This window comes from Diadema antillarum, unplaced genomic scaffold (genome assembly GCF_040938485.1).
Source record: "Diadema antillarum isolate AM-2024a unplaced genomic scaffold, OU_Dant_1.0 scf00000099, whole genome shotgun sequence".
Lineage (NCBI taxonomy): Eukaryota > Metazoa > Echinodermata > Echinoidea > Diadematoida > Diadematidae > Diadema > Diadema antillarum.
Genome location: NW_027270988.1, coordinates 4,071,978 through 4,088,873, shown reverse-complemented (window position 1 = coordinate 4,088,873; position 16,896 = coordinate 4,071,978). Strand labels below are relative to the sequence as shown.

The following is a 16,896-nucleotide window of genomic DNA, read 5'->3' as shown; positions in this document are numbered from 1 at the left end:
TATTGGTTTAACAATCAAAATACAATCATGAATTGTTCCACTATGGCTCCTTCTACAGTTTTATGTGGATTTTGAAATAAGGTGAAGATTGCACACATCTTTATTCCACCCGATTAAGGCGTATTCATATGTTCACATGGGGAGGGGTCTTAGGCAGAAGTCATCTTCAACATATACAAACCATTCCATCTCATCTAAAGAACTACTGGGAAAATACTGGTAGCATTCAGAGAATGAAAACGGACAATTTCTTGATATCCCCACTTCTCTTGGAACATTCTTGAATGCAGAATTACCACAATCTGATCAAATCAACACCATGAAGGAGGTATATACAAAAAGAAAATCATTGCTCATAAAATAAGCAATAATCCCTCCTCAAAGTAACACAAAAATTTCTTGGAAAGACAGCTTGTTGTGAGAAAGCAACAGCTCCTCTGATTTAAAGCCCAGAGTCAGCTTACCGTGTGGCTGTGGGTGATACGTCCAGTGTAGACCAAAGCCTGCTGCCAGTAAGAACCCTTAGGACCGGTCAGTCTATAGATGACCGTCTCCTCTCCTGACCAGGCCTTGAAGGACACCATCAGGTCACCTGAGTGAATCATACAAAATAATGCCACTGCTGGTAAACTCCTATACCATGTGGGTAAGTCATACTCAGTAGAGGGGATAAGCAAGACCTAACGATAATGGAACACTTGTTATATTTGCCAACAGACAAATACATTTAATTATCAGAAACTCCCATAGGCAAACAATTACATGAACAACATAAATGGGTATCGAGTGATATAACAACAGATGCAATTTTTTTCAGGTTTTCTACATAATGACAGGCCTTGAATTACCCGGGAGGCAAAAGGCAACTTGCCGCAATGCCTCTCTCAAAATTACCATGCTTACTGCAACTTTTCCTTGCTGCCCTTAAAAATTTTTGAGAAAGAGTGCCCCTAAAACCAAAAATTGCCTGTCCCTAAAACTGGTGAAATTCGAGGCCTGTAATGATGAAGACTGAGTAAACAATCTACATGTATATGCAAACTGAAGTACAGAAACATGCAATGTAGCAGAGCATGATAAAAGTCTAAGTCCTGCTTGACGTGGTTTTTCAAAACATCGTTCCATGGGGAAAGTTGAGAGGAAGGTAAAACTGTACATGTATATCCTTGGAAAAATCCTAAATACAGTTGAACCTCTATTATCCGGCCTCCCTTTATCCGGATCTCTCTATTATCCGGACGCAATCTCGCCGTGATTTTTTTTTAATGATTACTGGAGGAAAGCGGGATTCCCAACTCCTTGAGAACTCCTACACAAACACACATGAATTACATATTACTTCCAACATGATGAACATACATTACATCAAATTTCCTTCCAAATTGCTTGCCTTCAAATATTTTAACACCCACAAACATCCCCAAATGTAACAATGAAAAGGTTGCAGCATACACATTACTACATGTGGTACTACAATGGGCTACATCAGTACATGTGTATACATGTATAAAGCATTGAGTCTCCCGTATCCGGCCAAATCCCTTATCCGGATGAGCCCCGGTCCCGACTTGTCCGGATACGAGAGGTTCAACTGTACCAGTAATCAACCACATGATGACATTTGTTGTCACAGGAACAAGCAGACTGTTTATGATTTCAAGGTTGAATGCCACTTTGGGCAAGTTGTAAGTTTTCTTTGACTGCCTCTCAGGTCTGGTAGATTCCTAGGTAGTACATTGACTGTATTCTAAATCCTTCATATCCTTCATTCTGTATGTTTCCTCTGTATAATTTATTCTCTTACATCATTAAGTATTCTTCACTTATCATATTTACGTCTATCAAGTACAATCATACCCCAAATTCTTTCACCTTAGTTTTCTAATATTGGCTTATATACAGTGTACTATCTAAGCTTGAGCTTGATGATAAAAAATTGTAAAGGAAAGAAGAGAAAATTCAGCAAGTGATTCTAGCACTCACTGTAACCACTCAAGACATAGTAGAAGATTATGGCACAGAATGAGCCAGCCTCTTGGACCGACGGTCCCTCAAGCCGGGCGTAGTCACTCGGCTGGGCCCCAGCTGTGTAGTCCACTATCATGTAGTAGCCATTACTGAGGTCGCTGTCAGAACCGGGGACCGGAAGCCCAGGAGGGGGTGTGGTTGCTTGTCCACCTTGCCGTATCCATGGGAACAACCCTGTGGGGTTACTGGTATAGCTGCAGATGTCACTGTCAAAGTCACAGACTCCTGTTGTGTTGTATTGAAACATTTATGATAACAGGTAGATAAATGTACTGTTTACCACTGGGAGCAGTGATTTTAAAAATGTTTGAGTTATCACATTTGCTGCATAGGTGTAGGTTGATTGTATCACTAAACATCCTACCATATAAAAATTTTGCTATGAAACCTAAAATATGAATAGATACAGGTATCATTACTTTTCTCAATAAACCATAACTGCAGATGGTATCCTGAAACAATTTTGATATAACTATTACTCACATTTTTGCTTATTACACAATACATGTACTTAACCCTAACAAGGCTGGGCTATTTAGCCGGGGGTGGGGGGGGGGGGGGGGGGGGGGGGGCTCCCTGGCCCCCCTCCAGATCTCGGCCGTCGATCGCGCGATCGCGACGAAAATCGGCACACACATTGGTTAAAATTTTTATACTGGTCATTTCTATTGGAAACTCACATATTAGAAATATTTTGAATCACTAAAGTTGGGTTTTTGCTTCATTTGCAAATGATAGAAAATACCTTTAAGTAGTACTTCTTTGGTAATCCTGCACATTGACACTAGTGGCACAAATATTTCACAATTTGCTTTATTTACCCAGCGGCCCACCATTAACCCGTTGAAGACGAGTCCCGAGTATACTTGGACAGGTGTCTATGGGAAATGTGTGTTGTAGCAAAACCAGTCCGTCCTCAATGGGTTAATGTTTTGGTGAACATGGATCAAAGACCTAGTAGAGATCTCAAAAAGAAAAGTATGATGTCCAGACATGATGGCACCTACCACAATTCATCTCATCTGATCCGTCATCACAGTCTGCCACCCAGTCACAAACCAAGCCACCTGATATCGTCTGCTGGCCATCGTTGCAGACAAAAGGCGGCTCCACCGTCAGCCCGCTGCAGGCCCCGTTGAAGAGGATGAGATCGTCGACAGCGATGTCGCAGGTGCCAGTCTCTGCTAGGACGCCCTCTATCAGTATCTGCAGTAAAGTGTATTTAGGACGATGCTCATAATATTTTCCTCTTCTCTTGCAACATCCTTTACACAGCAGATATCAAATCATTTTGTCAATACGCCATTACAAAATTTGGTCACATGTCAATAGGCTGGTAGGTAAATTGTCACATTTGCAAGAAATTAAATTGACAAACATCATGACATCACTCAAGCTGTTTCTCATTAAAATTTTCCTGAACTGTGAATATTAGTATGCAGTATCATAACACAGGCACTGGTATAACATTGTACTGTGGGACTATAAGTTTTGAGGAACAAAATTTATAAAATGGACATCAAATTTGGTCATATCTTTGAATCACTGAAAATGTAGAGTATATTTTGTTTTCTGGAAAGTACAAAGTGTATCTGGCTGAACAAACAATGCCATTAGATAAATGCTTTTAATCAAATTAGAAAGAAAACAAGTAACACTGTCAAAGATGATTATCGATGTAGATATCAAGTCAATGGGAGTATGACCCATGCTGTACATCAATGACATCTAACCTCAAAATCAGATTAATAGCAAATATCTACAAGTTCAGTTACACACTGTGTATGTCTGCACTTCTATACATCCTACCCTAAATTGGTCGGGAAGTTTGAAAGTTGAACTCAGCGTATCTCCACTGGTCGGGTCCCGAGGCCGAGTAGGACCAGAGGACTTCTGAGCGGTATGCTGTCTCCCAGGCAACCTGTTACGTAAGGAGTGATTAATTCATTACATTCTAACCTATACAAGAAAGCAATATCAATGGATTTCAAAATCATGTGTATTTTATTCAAATGGTGGCATACATGCATTTCATGAGGATGAGTCAGAATTAACAAAGGTATAAACATTGACCACAATTACCTGGTAGTTTTGTGGATTTCAGACCACTGTGTGCCATAGCAAAGGCACTGATTAATTGCAAAAATAAAGTGTAATATTTTTCTTTATTTCTGGTATATCAGTTGGTGAACTCTTATTCTTATCTGACGTATACATGTATATATCACTCATTTGCATATATGGAATACCAGTGCTTACATATGTATTGGATTCAATCAATATAACCCAAAGAGGCATGGACTGCTCTCTTAAGCAAGCGAGGATAATAACTACATGCCCTAGGGTCTTTCAGAGCACAGTCATATTTGATGTAGCTCTCTGCTCTATCTCCAACAATGAGTTCATTTCTCATTTGCACAGAATGTCAGTGGAGAAGAGAAGCACCCCCTGAGTAATTTTGGGCAAAGCATAAGCAAGTTCATAATTTTTTTTTTTCACAATTTTTGTTGATTGCAGCTTGCCAGATGAATAACAATGTACTCACAAAGGGCAAAGATGATCGCTTGTATTGGTACTCACAATAAACTTCACTTACATTTCATATTGCCTAAGTCACAGAATTCATCTCTTGATTCCTATCATAAACATAAACCCATGAATCAGGGACTAGACTCTAGTTTTGTATTTTAGGGAAAAGGTCCATATAACTCACATTAATGGTTCCAGGGCTACTCCCACTTGATACCATGTGGTACCAGAGGGTGAAGCAAGCCGCCCCATTGGTGGCATCGATACTCGACGACTCCAGGCGGGCGCGGCTCCCCGTACCCCCTCGGGCGGAGTCAATGTAGACATACCAGCCGGAGGGCGTGCCAGTGGTGTGGTCAAGGGCGGGGCCCGTGTTGACGTTGCCAGTGGTACCACTGTGTCGTAGCCAATCAATCTCATCACCCAGCTCAGTGTTGGACCAATCACACATGTCCACCTCAAAGTTACATGTCCCTGGGGAAATTCATGTAATGGTGCACAAATTCTGGATTTATGTATTATCTAAGTTAAGGAATGTATACTGATTCTTACAACTGATGAACTGTAGTACATCAGTGTACAAATGTGAATGTACGCATTAATCTATGTTGACTCAAGTGTATTGATCTTTACAGCTGCTTTACTGCAATCAGTGAATGCTACACAAGCCAACTGATATTAAAAAAATGAATGCTTTTATATGTACAACTGTACATACAAATACATTAAAAGTAGAGCGGCTTTGGAAACTTCCAGCCAGGATGCTGGGTAGAATGTAAGAGAGGGCCTAAATCATACCTACACAGTACATAAAGCCTCTTTGTACACAAAAGGATCTAAACTTTCATACTACCATGGCCTGAATGGTGGTTTTTGCCCAGTAATTGACATCTCTGTTCAAGAATTCTTTATCACTCCTTTAGGCATAAAACGGTATTTATTTTTTACAAAGTTCATGTAACTATGTGTACAAATTGTAATTGGCCATGTAGTTCTAGTCTGGTAGTAGGCAATCCTCAAATCTATACAATGAGAATAAGTGTAAAACCAGATATATTCGGGGCTTGAAATTTTTGCAAATTGCCACTGGCATTCAATGCATATACTGTAGACAAGAACTTCTGCGAGCATTTTAATTTCACGAATCTTGGCTCTCGCAAAATTCATGATATTAAAATGTGCACGAAAATTTCTGGTTTACAGCAATGTCCTGACCTGGTTGTCCACTGCACTGTCCATCTTTGATGTGGACATCATCGATGGCGATGTAGGCATCTAGGATTTCTCCCTGGAGGAGGATGTTGAAGGAGAAGACGTTCTGGTAGGCGGAGGACAGCTCCAGGGTTCCTCTTCTCCAGAAACCCAGTGTAGGATCCTTGACAAAAACACAACAGAAACATTATCCCTTATTGTGCTTTACTCTCCAACTGACAAAGATGTCTTCAACACTAATTGTCAATGAATAAAGATTTAGAAAAGAGCACATAAATACTCTGAGACTATCATTCTCTGTCACTACGAACTGAACACACATCACATCCTCTATTTTATTTCATTTCATTTTATTTCATTTCCAACAGGACAAAACATTTACATAAACACATTAAAACAAAATCAGTATAATGCCGTAACAAAGAAAAATAAAACTGTGAACTGACAATAAATACTGTGGCCTTTCTGATTATACCAAATCAAAATCAAAATTGTTGGAAATGAAGGGAACTTTTGACAAACAAAGCTTGTAATTTACAGTTTTCTCGTTTGGCTTTCAGGGTGACATGCTTTGAAGCTGTATCAAAGGTTCAGAAAAATTTGATTTGTATGTGAAAAAGAACATGCACTGTAAATTAATGTCAATGAGTTTCACATGCAAGTATTGATAAACACAAATACTGGTCTTCTAACATGAACTATGTTATAGACAATTACAAAAACAAATTGTTTGGTTACTTCAGTGCCAGTCTGTGTCTGTATCTATGCAACATATTCTCTTATTTTTGTAAAGTATACACTGTACTTCTGATTGAAGGGTTACTCTACAGCAGTGTGGTTCCTATCTCGCACTTTGGCAAAATTGACCATCATATTTTATCAAATGACTTAGAAAAACATATATTAAAGAAACCAACATGGAAACTTACTGTGTAGCTTGTCATCATGGAGGTAGGCAAGAGTTGGCCATAATTGTCATAGAACTGGGCTTCTACACTGAAAACTCCAAAGTAATCTTAAAGTAAACAGATTGGAGTAAGAGAAATGTGAAAAACAAACAAACAAATGTATCGCAACTGTCCCTGAATCTGATACGATAATCATTTCACTCTGAATCTTATTATCATGTCTGTAACATGATCATAGCCCATGGAATTATAGTTATTTTTGTGAAAGACACTCACACCATAACATGTGTGATCAACAATGCCTAACATAACAAACTGAAAGATCACGATAATGTAGAAAAGATCTATGCCTTACAACATAGTACTGCATCTGTCTGATAAACAGAAAAGAAAAATAAGTCTCCAAATTGTTGGAGACACAGACATTATCCTTCCAGAATCCTAGTTTATGGTCAGTGTAGGCATATCGGCGCATAAAGAAGCATGTGCTTATTATGCGCTCTGTAAATGTATTATAATCATTATTATTATATCAGATCCTGTCATGTGAGCACATAGGAAGTCTCCATCATAGGCAAATCCATATGTTTCTAAAAAGTTTCTTTTTGAATATTGTATGATTTAAAAATGAACTGATTACTGAGAAATGTGTAAACTTACCACTCATTGAATACCAGAACTCAGCACATCTGAAGCCTGACCCTGGGGCGGGGTACGGAGGAGAAAACAGTCGTCCACTCTCTCCAGACGTTGGACGCTGACCGGTGTTAATGCTCATGTAGTATCCTGCATGCATCAGAATAACACTGATTGTTGACTAGGATAACAGGATGTGAGAGGGTATCAGCATGGAATGTAACATGAAAAGTATAACAAACAAGAATTTTGCGACATTACACTGTATTTCAGGTGACAGATCCTCAAGTACAAATGTAGGCACATGACCAAGAAAAGCAGAACATCATCATAAGGGAAAACTCATTTGTTCGTAACCATTTTCCAGTAGAATTGTATATTATGATTTTTTTTTTTCCATCATCATTATTGTCTCATTCATTTTCATGTGCATGTTTGTGTAATGATTTTTGTACTTCATAACTCACTTTTTCTACTGCGCCTTGAGCATGTTAGTTATGTGGAATTGGCGCATTATAAGTACCCTGCATTATTATTATTATTATTATTAAAACAAGAAAGACTATACACACAAGATGAAAGAGTGCCCTTGTTTTCACTAGCTATCAGGTAGTCTATACTCCTTCATGGAATACATAAAGAAATGGTCCCAATATGGGACTAGGTTTCTAATTATCAAAGAGGAAATCCAGTCCAAATATAAGTTAGTCTGATAAAAAGAGTACAATTTTACAAGTTCAATGGTAAAAATTTGATCGAAATCAGATAACAAATAAGGAAGTTATGACATTTTGAAGCTTTGCCATTTGCATAATTCATATTGACTGTTCAAGAACTGTTTCCCCCAAAAATATCGAAACTTCAAAATGTCATAACTTCCTTATTTTTCATCCCATTTCGATCAAATTTATACCGTTGAGCTGTAATAGTTTACTCTTTCTTATCAGACTAACTTATATTTGGACTGGATTTCCCCTTTAAGCAATCAGCTAAATTCTCTACCAACAAGGAAGAACTTTGGAGCTAACAGGTAAGATACCATTATCAGTGCCCTGTGAGTGGTCCACTGGTGGAAGGTTGGCTATGGAGGCCACGCCCCTTTCTTGGGACCAGTCCAAGGCGTCGGTGTTGTCGTTGACATAGTTACAGATGTCTTGCTCCTCAAAGTCACAGTACACTGTCAGGATCGCCAGCATGTGGATGAAGAAAAAGTATAGTTAGGAGTACATTCTATCACAGAGAATGGAAATCGACATCAAATGTAGATTTCTATGCCAGGTTAGGAATGTACTATTTTAATGTAATTTTAATGTTTAATAAGACTGATGTCTCGTGAGACAGACTGATTTCTGAGCGATGTCTTGTACATTAAATAGTGGACAGCGTGCAAACAAAAAGATTAAGTTACATAATGCAGAGCCCATGTTTCACGATGATGTGCCTCATTATACAATTGTATCATCTGTTAAACCCACTGCCCATGAAAAATATGTCCATCCTGTACAAAGACTATGGAGACTTAAGAATCCTATAGGGGAATAGATTGTACATGAGATTACAGAACATCATAACCAGTCACAGGGCCCACTAAGTATCCCCAAGCAATGTTTTAGCTCTTGTATGCTTCAGAATGGGATGTGCTGCATAGTGTACATACAATTATATGATGTAATGGCAAAATTATTGTGATACAAACAGTATGTGACGACTTGAAAAGAAGAGGTACACCTTGCAAGATGCAACACTCACATTTCTCAGGGCAATTTCCATCCAAAACAATCACATCGTCGATGGCAATATCTCCTTGGTAACCGTTTCCAGCCACACCCTCAAAGTAGACCCGGGAGTAGATGGAGTTGGTGGCAAATGGGACCTGTCCCTGGACCCACTTGTAGCCCTGCTCACCAGACCGGGTCCATAGAGGTCCTCCATCTGCAAAACAAAATAAAAGGCTTTTCATTAGTTCAGTGTACATTTTATACACCGGCCCATATTGAAATTGTACTGTCCCAACGTACTCTCCATTCCTCACAAATAAAATGTGGTTTGTTGAAGAGATTTCTCAGCAAAAGGCTGTTTTAAGACTGTTTCATACATTGAAACAGTCCAAACACAAAGCTGAAGAGAATTATTTTTTAAAAACCAACCCAATTGTATATACATGCATTGTACACATACATGTAGGACTAATGGAAACTACACCATGATCAAACAGCACAGAATACAACGGGAGCATTTAACTGCACTTTGTATGATATATCTATGGGGATACTGCATACAGTGATATGGACAAGTCCCCTGTAAAATTAAGGCCTACATTCTATGTTTATCAAATACAATGCGGCTGTAATTAGCTCCTTTTGTCTGGTCTACTAACAGAAAAATGAGGTGTATAACCAATGCAAAGTCTTCACAAAAAATATGCTAAAGAACAAAATATGGTTGTTGGTATCCAAAGCAAAATCTAGCAATGCCAGCATTACTGCACTCTAAAGGCACAAACATATCCTCAGAAAAAAATACCCTTTATATTGAAATGGCAGTATTACTGGATAGACAGCTTACTGAGATTTCCGTCACTGTTGCCAACTCCCACGTTGAGTGTGTCGACATGGAAACCATACATGAAGTACCAGAACTGAAGACAGGATGAGATTGCTGGAGGAGGGATGGCGTCGCTATAGATACGGGCCTTCTGGTTCTCTGCCTGACTGCTGGAGTCTATCACGGCATAGTAACCTGGGTAACCATGGCAACCAGGAGAAAAGCTACACAATCAGAATCGACTGTTTTTGATTACGCACATGGTATACAAAGTGTATAAGCAACATAACAGGTAGATTTTAATGTTGTAAGGCCAACATCACCACAGCAAACTGTCACATCCACATTTGTAAGATTATGGAATGTTAAAATCTTAAGAGGAATTGTAAATTGTTCTAAATATTTCAACTAATTTTGTATGGAGTAACATATCTGAACACACAGTGGCAATGTGATGGCACGGTATTCACTTCCGTGTGGTGTAAGATATTCAGTTTTTGTTTTAAACATTCTAAACTGCTTTAAAAACTACGAACTGTATGTTCAATAAGTACATGTACATTGTACTATCAACATAATAACTCCTGTGCTACTCGTGAAGTCTTCTTTTTTCACCTGCATTAGTTTTCCTAATTTGATATCACAGGAATTGTGCCAAATGTATGATAAGTGCACAGGAATTCTTGTATCAAGTACAATACAACAAACCCTGCACGCATGTATTGTGAATGATTCTGAGCAGTTTTATGGGTAGAAATTGTATACAGAGATAGATATTCAGCTCATAATCTGTGTCCTGTTTTTGTATAAAACATTGAATTTTGTCAGAACTACAGTATACAAATAATGATTAAACATTACATCCACGTGGCAGCACTATCTAAGGTAGATATGAATATAGCATTGCACAGAGTACCAATGTAACATGATTTGAACATTCACAAACAAAATGAAAATTATATTTCAATCAAAGTCAACCTCAATTCAATATTGAAGGAACATGTGAGTGCACTTGTAACATTTCACTTCACTCAAAAGGGGCATTAGAATGTCTTCATCTGAAACAGTATGGCGCACATTTAATTTTGTGAAATGTGATAGGAAATAAACTAAAGATGAATATGTAATAGGTAATGATACCTCCCGCAACCCCCCCTTCAAAAAAAAAAACAAGAAAAAAATAAAAGCAAAATAATTGAGAGGATCAGAAGACCAACCATTCTTATTCTGGAGGGTGTGGTCAGCTGATGGGCCTGATCCGCTATTGGTTGTGCTGCCCTGCTGAAGTGACCAATCAAAGTCATCGTTAGTGCCCTGTACCCAGCTGCAGATTGACCCAGCCTCAAAGTCACAGTCCCACTGAGAGGGCTGCCTGGTGGGCTGGGGGGCTAAGGTCGTGGAAGGTGCTATGGAGGGAAAATTTTAAAAAAACCAAGACAGCAAAATTAGGGTGTACTTGAAGTTCCAAAAATGTGTTTGACAATATCAGCTATATTGTGAGAAAGAGGACAGTGTCTATTAATGCTACTTTAAGTATTATTTTGATTAAATATGGTGAATCCAAATATGATCACCAAAAGTTGTCATCATGCTGCATGTATCTAACAAATAATCATGAGGGAAATGTAGGTAAGGAGGACTGGAAATGAATGAGTGTCATCACTTTTCACTAGAAAGGAAAAACAAATAAACATCATTATTTCAGTCGCATGCTGCAGATGTAATTACAAACATAGATTGTATATAATGCCTGTCACAGACTGCTTCCTTGGTGCTTTACATTAATTAGTCAATACATCACAAGACGAAACATAGACAATACTGCAAACAAAACAGCAAATTAATAAAAATACTCTTTGATTAGACCTGCATTATAAGTGGAAATGTCGTTTGAATAGGTTCACCTTGGTCTATTGCTTCATTTGAAAAAATGGTTTTACACCTATACTCCTACATTTTGAAATACATTGCACACTTTGATTCCAAATTGTGCACAGGATTTTAACCCCTCGTTTACTGGAACTTGGTCTACTATGTATTAACTCCTGTGAACTAGAGTATCTTGAAGTCAACGGCACAGCAATTACACCTTCATAGACTCAGATACGTACAGATGCTGCTGCATGACCGTGTGAGGTAGTCGATGTCGTCCAGCGAGATGTCACCAGTGAAACTGGAGGAGTCAATGCCTTCAAAGGTGATGATGTGTTCAAACCCTGTGGAGACATCCAGTCGCCCTGGCAACCACTGGTCTCCTTGGTCTCCACTCAGACTCCAGATGAGGGTTTCAGGACCGTTTGGTAGTTCTTGGAGGTAGATGTTGAGAGTTCCCATGTCTGATTGGTCAGAGGTAGTAAATGCAGGTCATTTGGATGTGTTTTTCTTTGTGGGGGGGTGTTTTTTTCTTTTACTGATTTGTACATATTTGTAATACTAAAATCTATTTTCAAATGGTGCCTCACTGGCTTGGGATGAGTTTTAGAATGCATATTGTGATGTGAAGTGGAAGAATGAATCAAAATTGAAGAGCAATTTCAACAAGTGTGACATGTACAGTTGTAGTATCAGTGGTAAATTGAAGTCTTGAAGACAAGAAGACAAAAATCATATTCACTACAATAATCGATGTGAGTTGATAGAAAGTTTGATGAAATGTCATTATGAGAAGTACAAAGGCAGATCTGTGCCCCGAAATTTGTTGCAAGTGGATGAGTAGTTGCAAAGTAGTTGCAAAACCTTGCAGCGAATCTTAAGATGAGACCAAGTAATGACCTTAGTCCCTTGCATATGACCATGGACAGCACCATAACATGAATAGACATGTACCTTAACTGCACCTTTAACCTAAGTGTGGTCATAATTGGAGTATTGGTTGCAATGTTACTTGAAAATTGAGAATTACGTGGACAAGCTTTAACATTAGCAACAGATAATTGATGGAGGCAGATAATTGTTTGACTGACAGTATATTACTGGTAATCCTCTGGGCCCTGTTTAATAAAGCTGTTCGTAAAGGTACGAACAACTTACAAGCGACTGGTGATCAGTTCTTGTACTGAATCATGGAAATTCTGGTAAGTAAAGCACATCACAACTGATCACCAGTCGTTTGTAAGTTGTTTGTAACTTTACGAACAGCTTTATGAAACACCCCCTTGGTCTCATTTTCATTTTGAGTTGGCAGAAAATGAAATGCCAAGACTTGAGTTGTGATGTACGGTAATGTGTACCTTCATGCTAAGAGTTAATAGCTTCACAACTCAGTACTTGCTGTACTACCCTTAAATGACAGGAAACTGAAAGAAGGGCAAACATCACCTGCACCAAACATGTGGTACCAGAAGGAGAGACAGCCGGTGGGGCGGGCAGGAAAGATTTCAGACTCAAGCCTTGCCTTCTCACCAGTGCTAGCATCAGATGTCTCAATGTAGACATAATGACCTGTGTGATAATAACATTTGGGTAGTGTCAAAACATACAGAACAAATACCAACCAGTCATGTTCAAAATTTGTATTTACATGTATATGAATTTATCTTGAAGCAAAACATTCTACTCAATGGAAAAAGAAGAAAATATCAAGTACCTAACAAATTAAACAAGAATATACAGTGTACTTTGACTTCCCCCTCACCTGACAAAACGCTGAGTCTACTCTATCATAAAATAAGTTGGTTGGAAGTGAAGTATGCATCACTTCTATACAGCATGGAACAAGACCACAGGTAAGAGTGCTCAAAATAATTTTGAAGTTATTCTTCATATAAAGGCATGGTGATAAATGGTACAATAGCTGACAACACTACAATGCAAAGGATATTCTCTTAAATACATCAGAATTTCTGGATTACACAAATTTTGCTCACCTAGGATTGTGCCCAGGGTGTGGTCAAATGGAGGCCCGGTACTATCACTGGGTGTGCCCCCAGAGTGAATCTGCCAATCAAAATCATCACTGTCAACATTGGACCAACCGCAGTGCTGTGTCTCAAAGGTGCAATAACCTGCATATAAAAGAAATCATGACACATACTGTAGTCTCCATTGTAAACATACAGCTGTTACTAAAATATTTGTGTCATATCAAGGAGGTATGATGTACACACTTGAGACCAGCCTAGGCTGTCAAAATTACAATCCGAGACATTTAGATGATGGGAATGACAAAGTTGCTTTATTTTTGTTTTTGTTTTTAAGCAGAGGTACATGTAATATCACAACACCTTTTGGTTTTTCATTTTAGTACCTATTGAATAGTACAGTTTTTAGCAAGGTAGGACATTTACATATAAAATGCTGTTTAGAACAGATACACTTTTGGTTAAAAAATCAACAACTTTAGAACACGCAAACAATGTATAAGGATACATGGTACTTTATACATGGTACTTTATTTACTGACAACTAACAATCTTGCCAACATTTTTGAAACACTACTTCAAGCTCAATATCAAACTGCAAAGGAACTCCATTTTACACTGTACATGTATATTCACTGGAAATCATTCTGCTACAAACAATGTATGACAATACACCACAAATTTGTATCACTTGCAGTCAAATGATCAAAATTTCTCACACTAAAACCAACTCAGACTAAAATTTCTCACACTAAAACTAACCTGGAGGGGGACAAGCTCCAAACTCTAAGTTGATTTCATCCATCGCCATGGCGCTGTTGTATAAGGCTGTCACTGTTCCCTTGAATGCAATCTGGACCAATTAGAAGGCCAGAACCTTTTCATAGTATTTATGCCATAATATCAATATTATGTATTGCGGTTTTCTTCAGAAATTTGTTAAAATATAACTTAAAGGTGCATGGTCCCGGTAGTGTAGAGGGCGCTGTTGATGATACTGCCGATCACCATTGGCATTGATACGAAGATTACCGAAGTTGAGCTGTCATCAAGAGTAAAGTGCGTAGGTGTTGCTAAGTAACGTTGCCTTCGTTGTCTTCTCTGCGCATCACGCAGTCTGTAGTAATGCCAGGGTGCGTGCATACACCGTATATGCTTCTTATTATGACATCACAAAAGAAGTTTGCTGAAGCTGTCATCCCCCTCAGCCAAATCATGAGCCGAACCGTGATCGGACCACTGACTACAGTGAATCAGACTTCTTTGGACTCGGGGAAGTGGGCCAAAGCCTAAGCGCTAAAGAGGAGTCGATAGTGTAGGTCTCTATAGGAAACTTGTGCCGTGCGCCCGCATACGCATTTGACTAAAACACCGCGACCATGCACCTTTAAAGGCCTGAAGAGATTGGGCACTGAGTTATCACTGGCAACGTCTTTTCTTAGCATTCATTAAATCGCTCAAAAAAAGACATAATTATTGAGTTAGTAAGCCCATTCAGGTGTAGCAATGTGCCTCAGTCCTACATAAAGTCCATGGTGACACTAGAGGGATTAGAGGGATTAAGTAATCTATATTCAGTGACAATTAGTTTTTTGACATCTATGCCAATAAGTGAAGAAATTTGTGAACCAAATAGTGAACAATGTATGCTGAGACATACAACCATAGTATGCACAATCAAGAGACTGATCTTGATTGACAAATAAATCATGGGGGCATACAATCATATAATACCCACACACTTGTAACTCTGCTTGCTGAAAGCTGGACAGATTCTCATGTAATCTATGCATAGTCTATAGTAACCTAAATCAAATTTTCTACAAGCTGGCTGAAAGCTGTGCAATCAGAAATACCAATACCTCGGTACTCAGAGTTTCCCTTTCATCAGAACATGTTCCAATAATCTTAGAAAAAAAATGTTGTCTTTCTATATTTTCATGAACATGCTGCTATTTGATTGGGTAAACTGACGTTATAATTGTTACATACAATTATGCTTAGTATAAATGCATGAAAGACATTCAAGTGCAAAACATAAAACTCATCATATTCAGCAAGAGTTGGCCTAATGTGCGAATTTGCTCTTTGTGATATTTGCTTATGCTCTGTACTTAAATCAGTAGATGGGGGTTAACACATTATGTGCCAAGTCATGTTATTGTCCTAATCTACAGAGGGATACACACTCCTTATGAATCAGTCACTCTCAACCTGTTGAGGATGAGTCTGGAGTATACTCGGGCAGGTGTCTATGGGAAATGTGTGTTGTAGCAAAATCAGTCCGACATTAACGTGTTAAATGAAAACACATATCACAATTTTCTTCTTCATCTACACAAAAGAGAATGAATGACAGAAAGAAAAAAAAAAATCACAAACCAGCAAATGTCACCCTTACCTGGATGTTATCCCCTGAGACTGTCCCACTCCCATACCGCCACCCACTCATCGTATTGGTGGGTGTGGTCCACAGGGGGGCGGAGTAGGCCCCCGATCCCAGGGTGTGGAGGGTAATGAAACCAGCACCATCATGGTAGTACCAGAACTGGACACAGTGGCTGAAGGAGGAGAGGTTGTATGCGGGGCTCCGTATGATGGCAAAGTCTCCGTCGGCATGGGGCATTGTGGTGTCGATGTACACAAAGTGACCTGAGTGATACAAGTATAGAGTGCTGAAGTGATGATGTCACAGTCTTCTGTTTGAGCTTGGGTTGGAACCAGGTGCGTGCATAAACATTTGGGCCAGGTGAGTTTGATTAGAACCAGTTTCCATGGCGATAAATGGCTATGATATCACACTTTGGTCCTCTATAGCTGCATTGAAATTACTTTGCTATTAAGTAAGCTTTTTATTTTTCAAAAGTTTTCTTTGTAACTATGTGTATGTCCTTCCTCCTTCATTTACAGAAAAAGTTGCACAAATATTTCAGCTGATCAAATGTTAAGGTACTGTATAAAGTTATTGGTCTCAAATAGAACATCACATTGTCATTTATTACCTACTCTCCATTCACTTCGTTCAGTGCACATCACACAGTAATCTGTGTCAACTCTACTCGGGAGAGAAGACGGTATTTAAAATCACCTTTTAAAAAATGCAAAAAATTGTACCACAAATGATCTTGTGAACATTGAGAATGTTAGGGTGTGATTACAGGAAAAAAGAAATCAATATG

At 38.7% G+C, this 16,896-nt stretch overlaps 1 protein-coding gene across 1 annotated transcript in view; it reads right to left on the bottom strand.

The window, feature by feature from the left end:
• Positions 1–16,896, bottom strand: part of LOC139718796 (MAM and LDL-receptor class A domain-containing protein 1-like) — a 146,700-nt gene that overhangs the window by 91,994 nt on the left and 37,810 nt on the right. Inside the window, exons 36-51 of the mRNA XM_071630260.1 lie at positions 16,119–16,369; positions 14,480–14,570; positions 13,724–13,861; positions 13,176–13,298; positions 11,969–12,193; positions 11,075–11,263; positions 9,879–10,052; positions 9,063–9,245; positions 8,353–8,490; positions 7,338–7,463; positions 6,699–6,784; positions 5,773–5,932; positions 4,742–5,031; positions 3,036–3,234; positions 1,984–2,253; positions 465–592 (exon numbers count right to left, since the gene is read on the bottom strand). Coding sequence (XP_071486361.1) covers positions 465–592; positions 1,984–2,253; positions 3,036–3,234; positions 4,742–5,031; positions 5,773–5,932; positions 6,699–6,784; positions 7,338–7,463; positions 8,353–8,490; positions 9,063–9,245; positions 9,879–10,052; positions 11,075–11,263; positions 11,969–12,193; positions 13,176–13,298; positions 13,724–13,861; positions 14,480–14,570; positions 16,119–16,369 — 2,771 coding nt within the window. The remainder of the gene's footprint in view (positions 1–464; positions 593–1,983; positions 2,254–3,035; positions 3,235–4,741; positions 5,032–5,772; positions 5,933–6,698; positions 6,785–7,337; positions 7,464–8,352; positions 8,491–9,062; positions 9,246–9,878; positions 10,053–11,074; positions 11,264–11,968; positions 12,194–13,175; positions 13,299–13,723; positions 13,862–14,479; positions 14,571–16,118; positions 16,370–16,896) is intronic.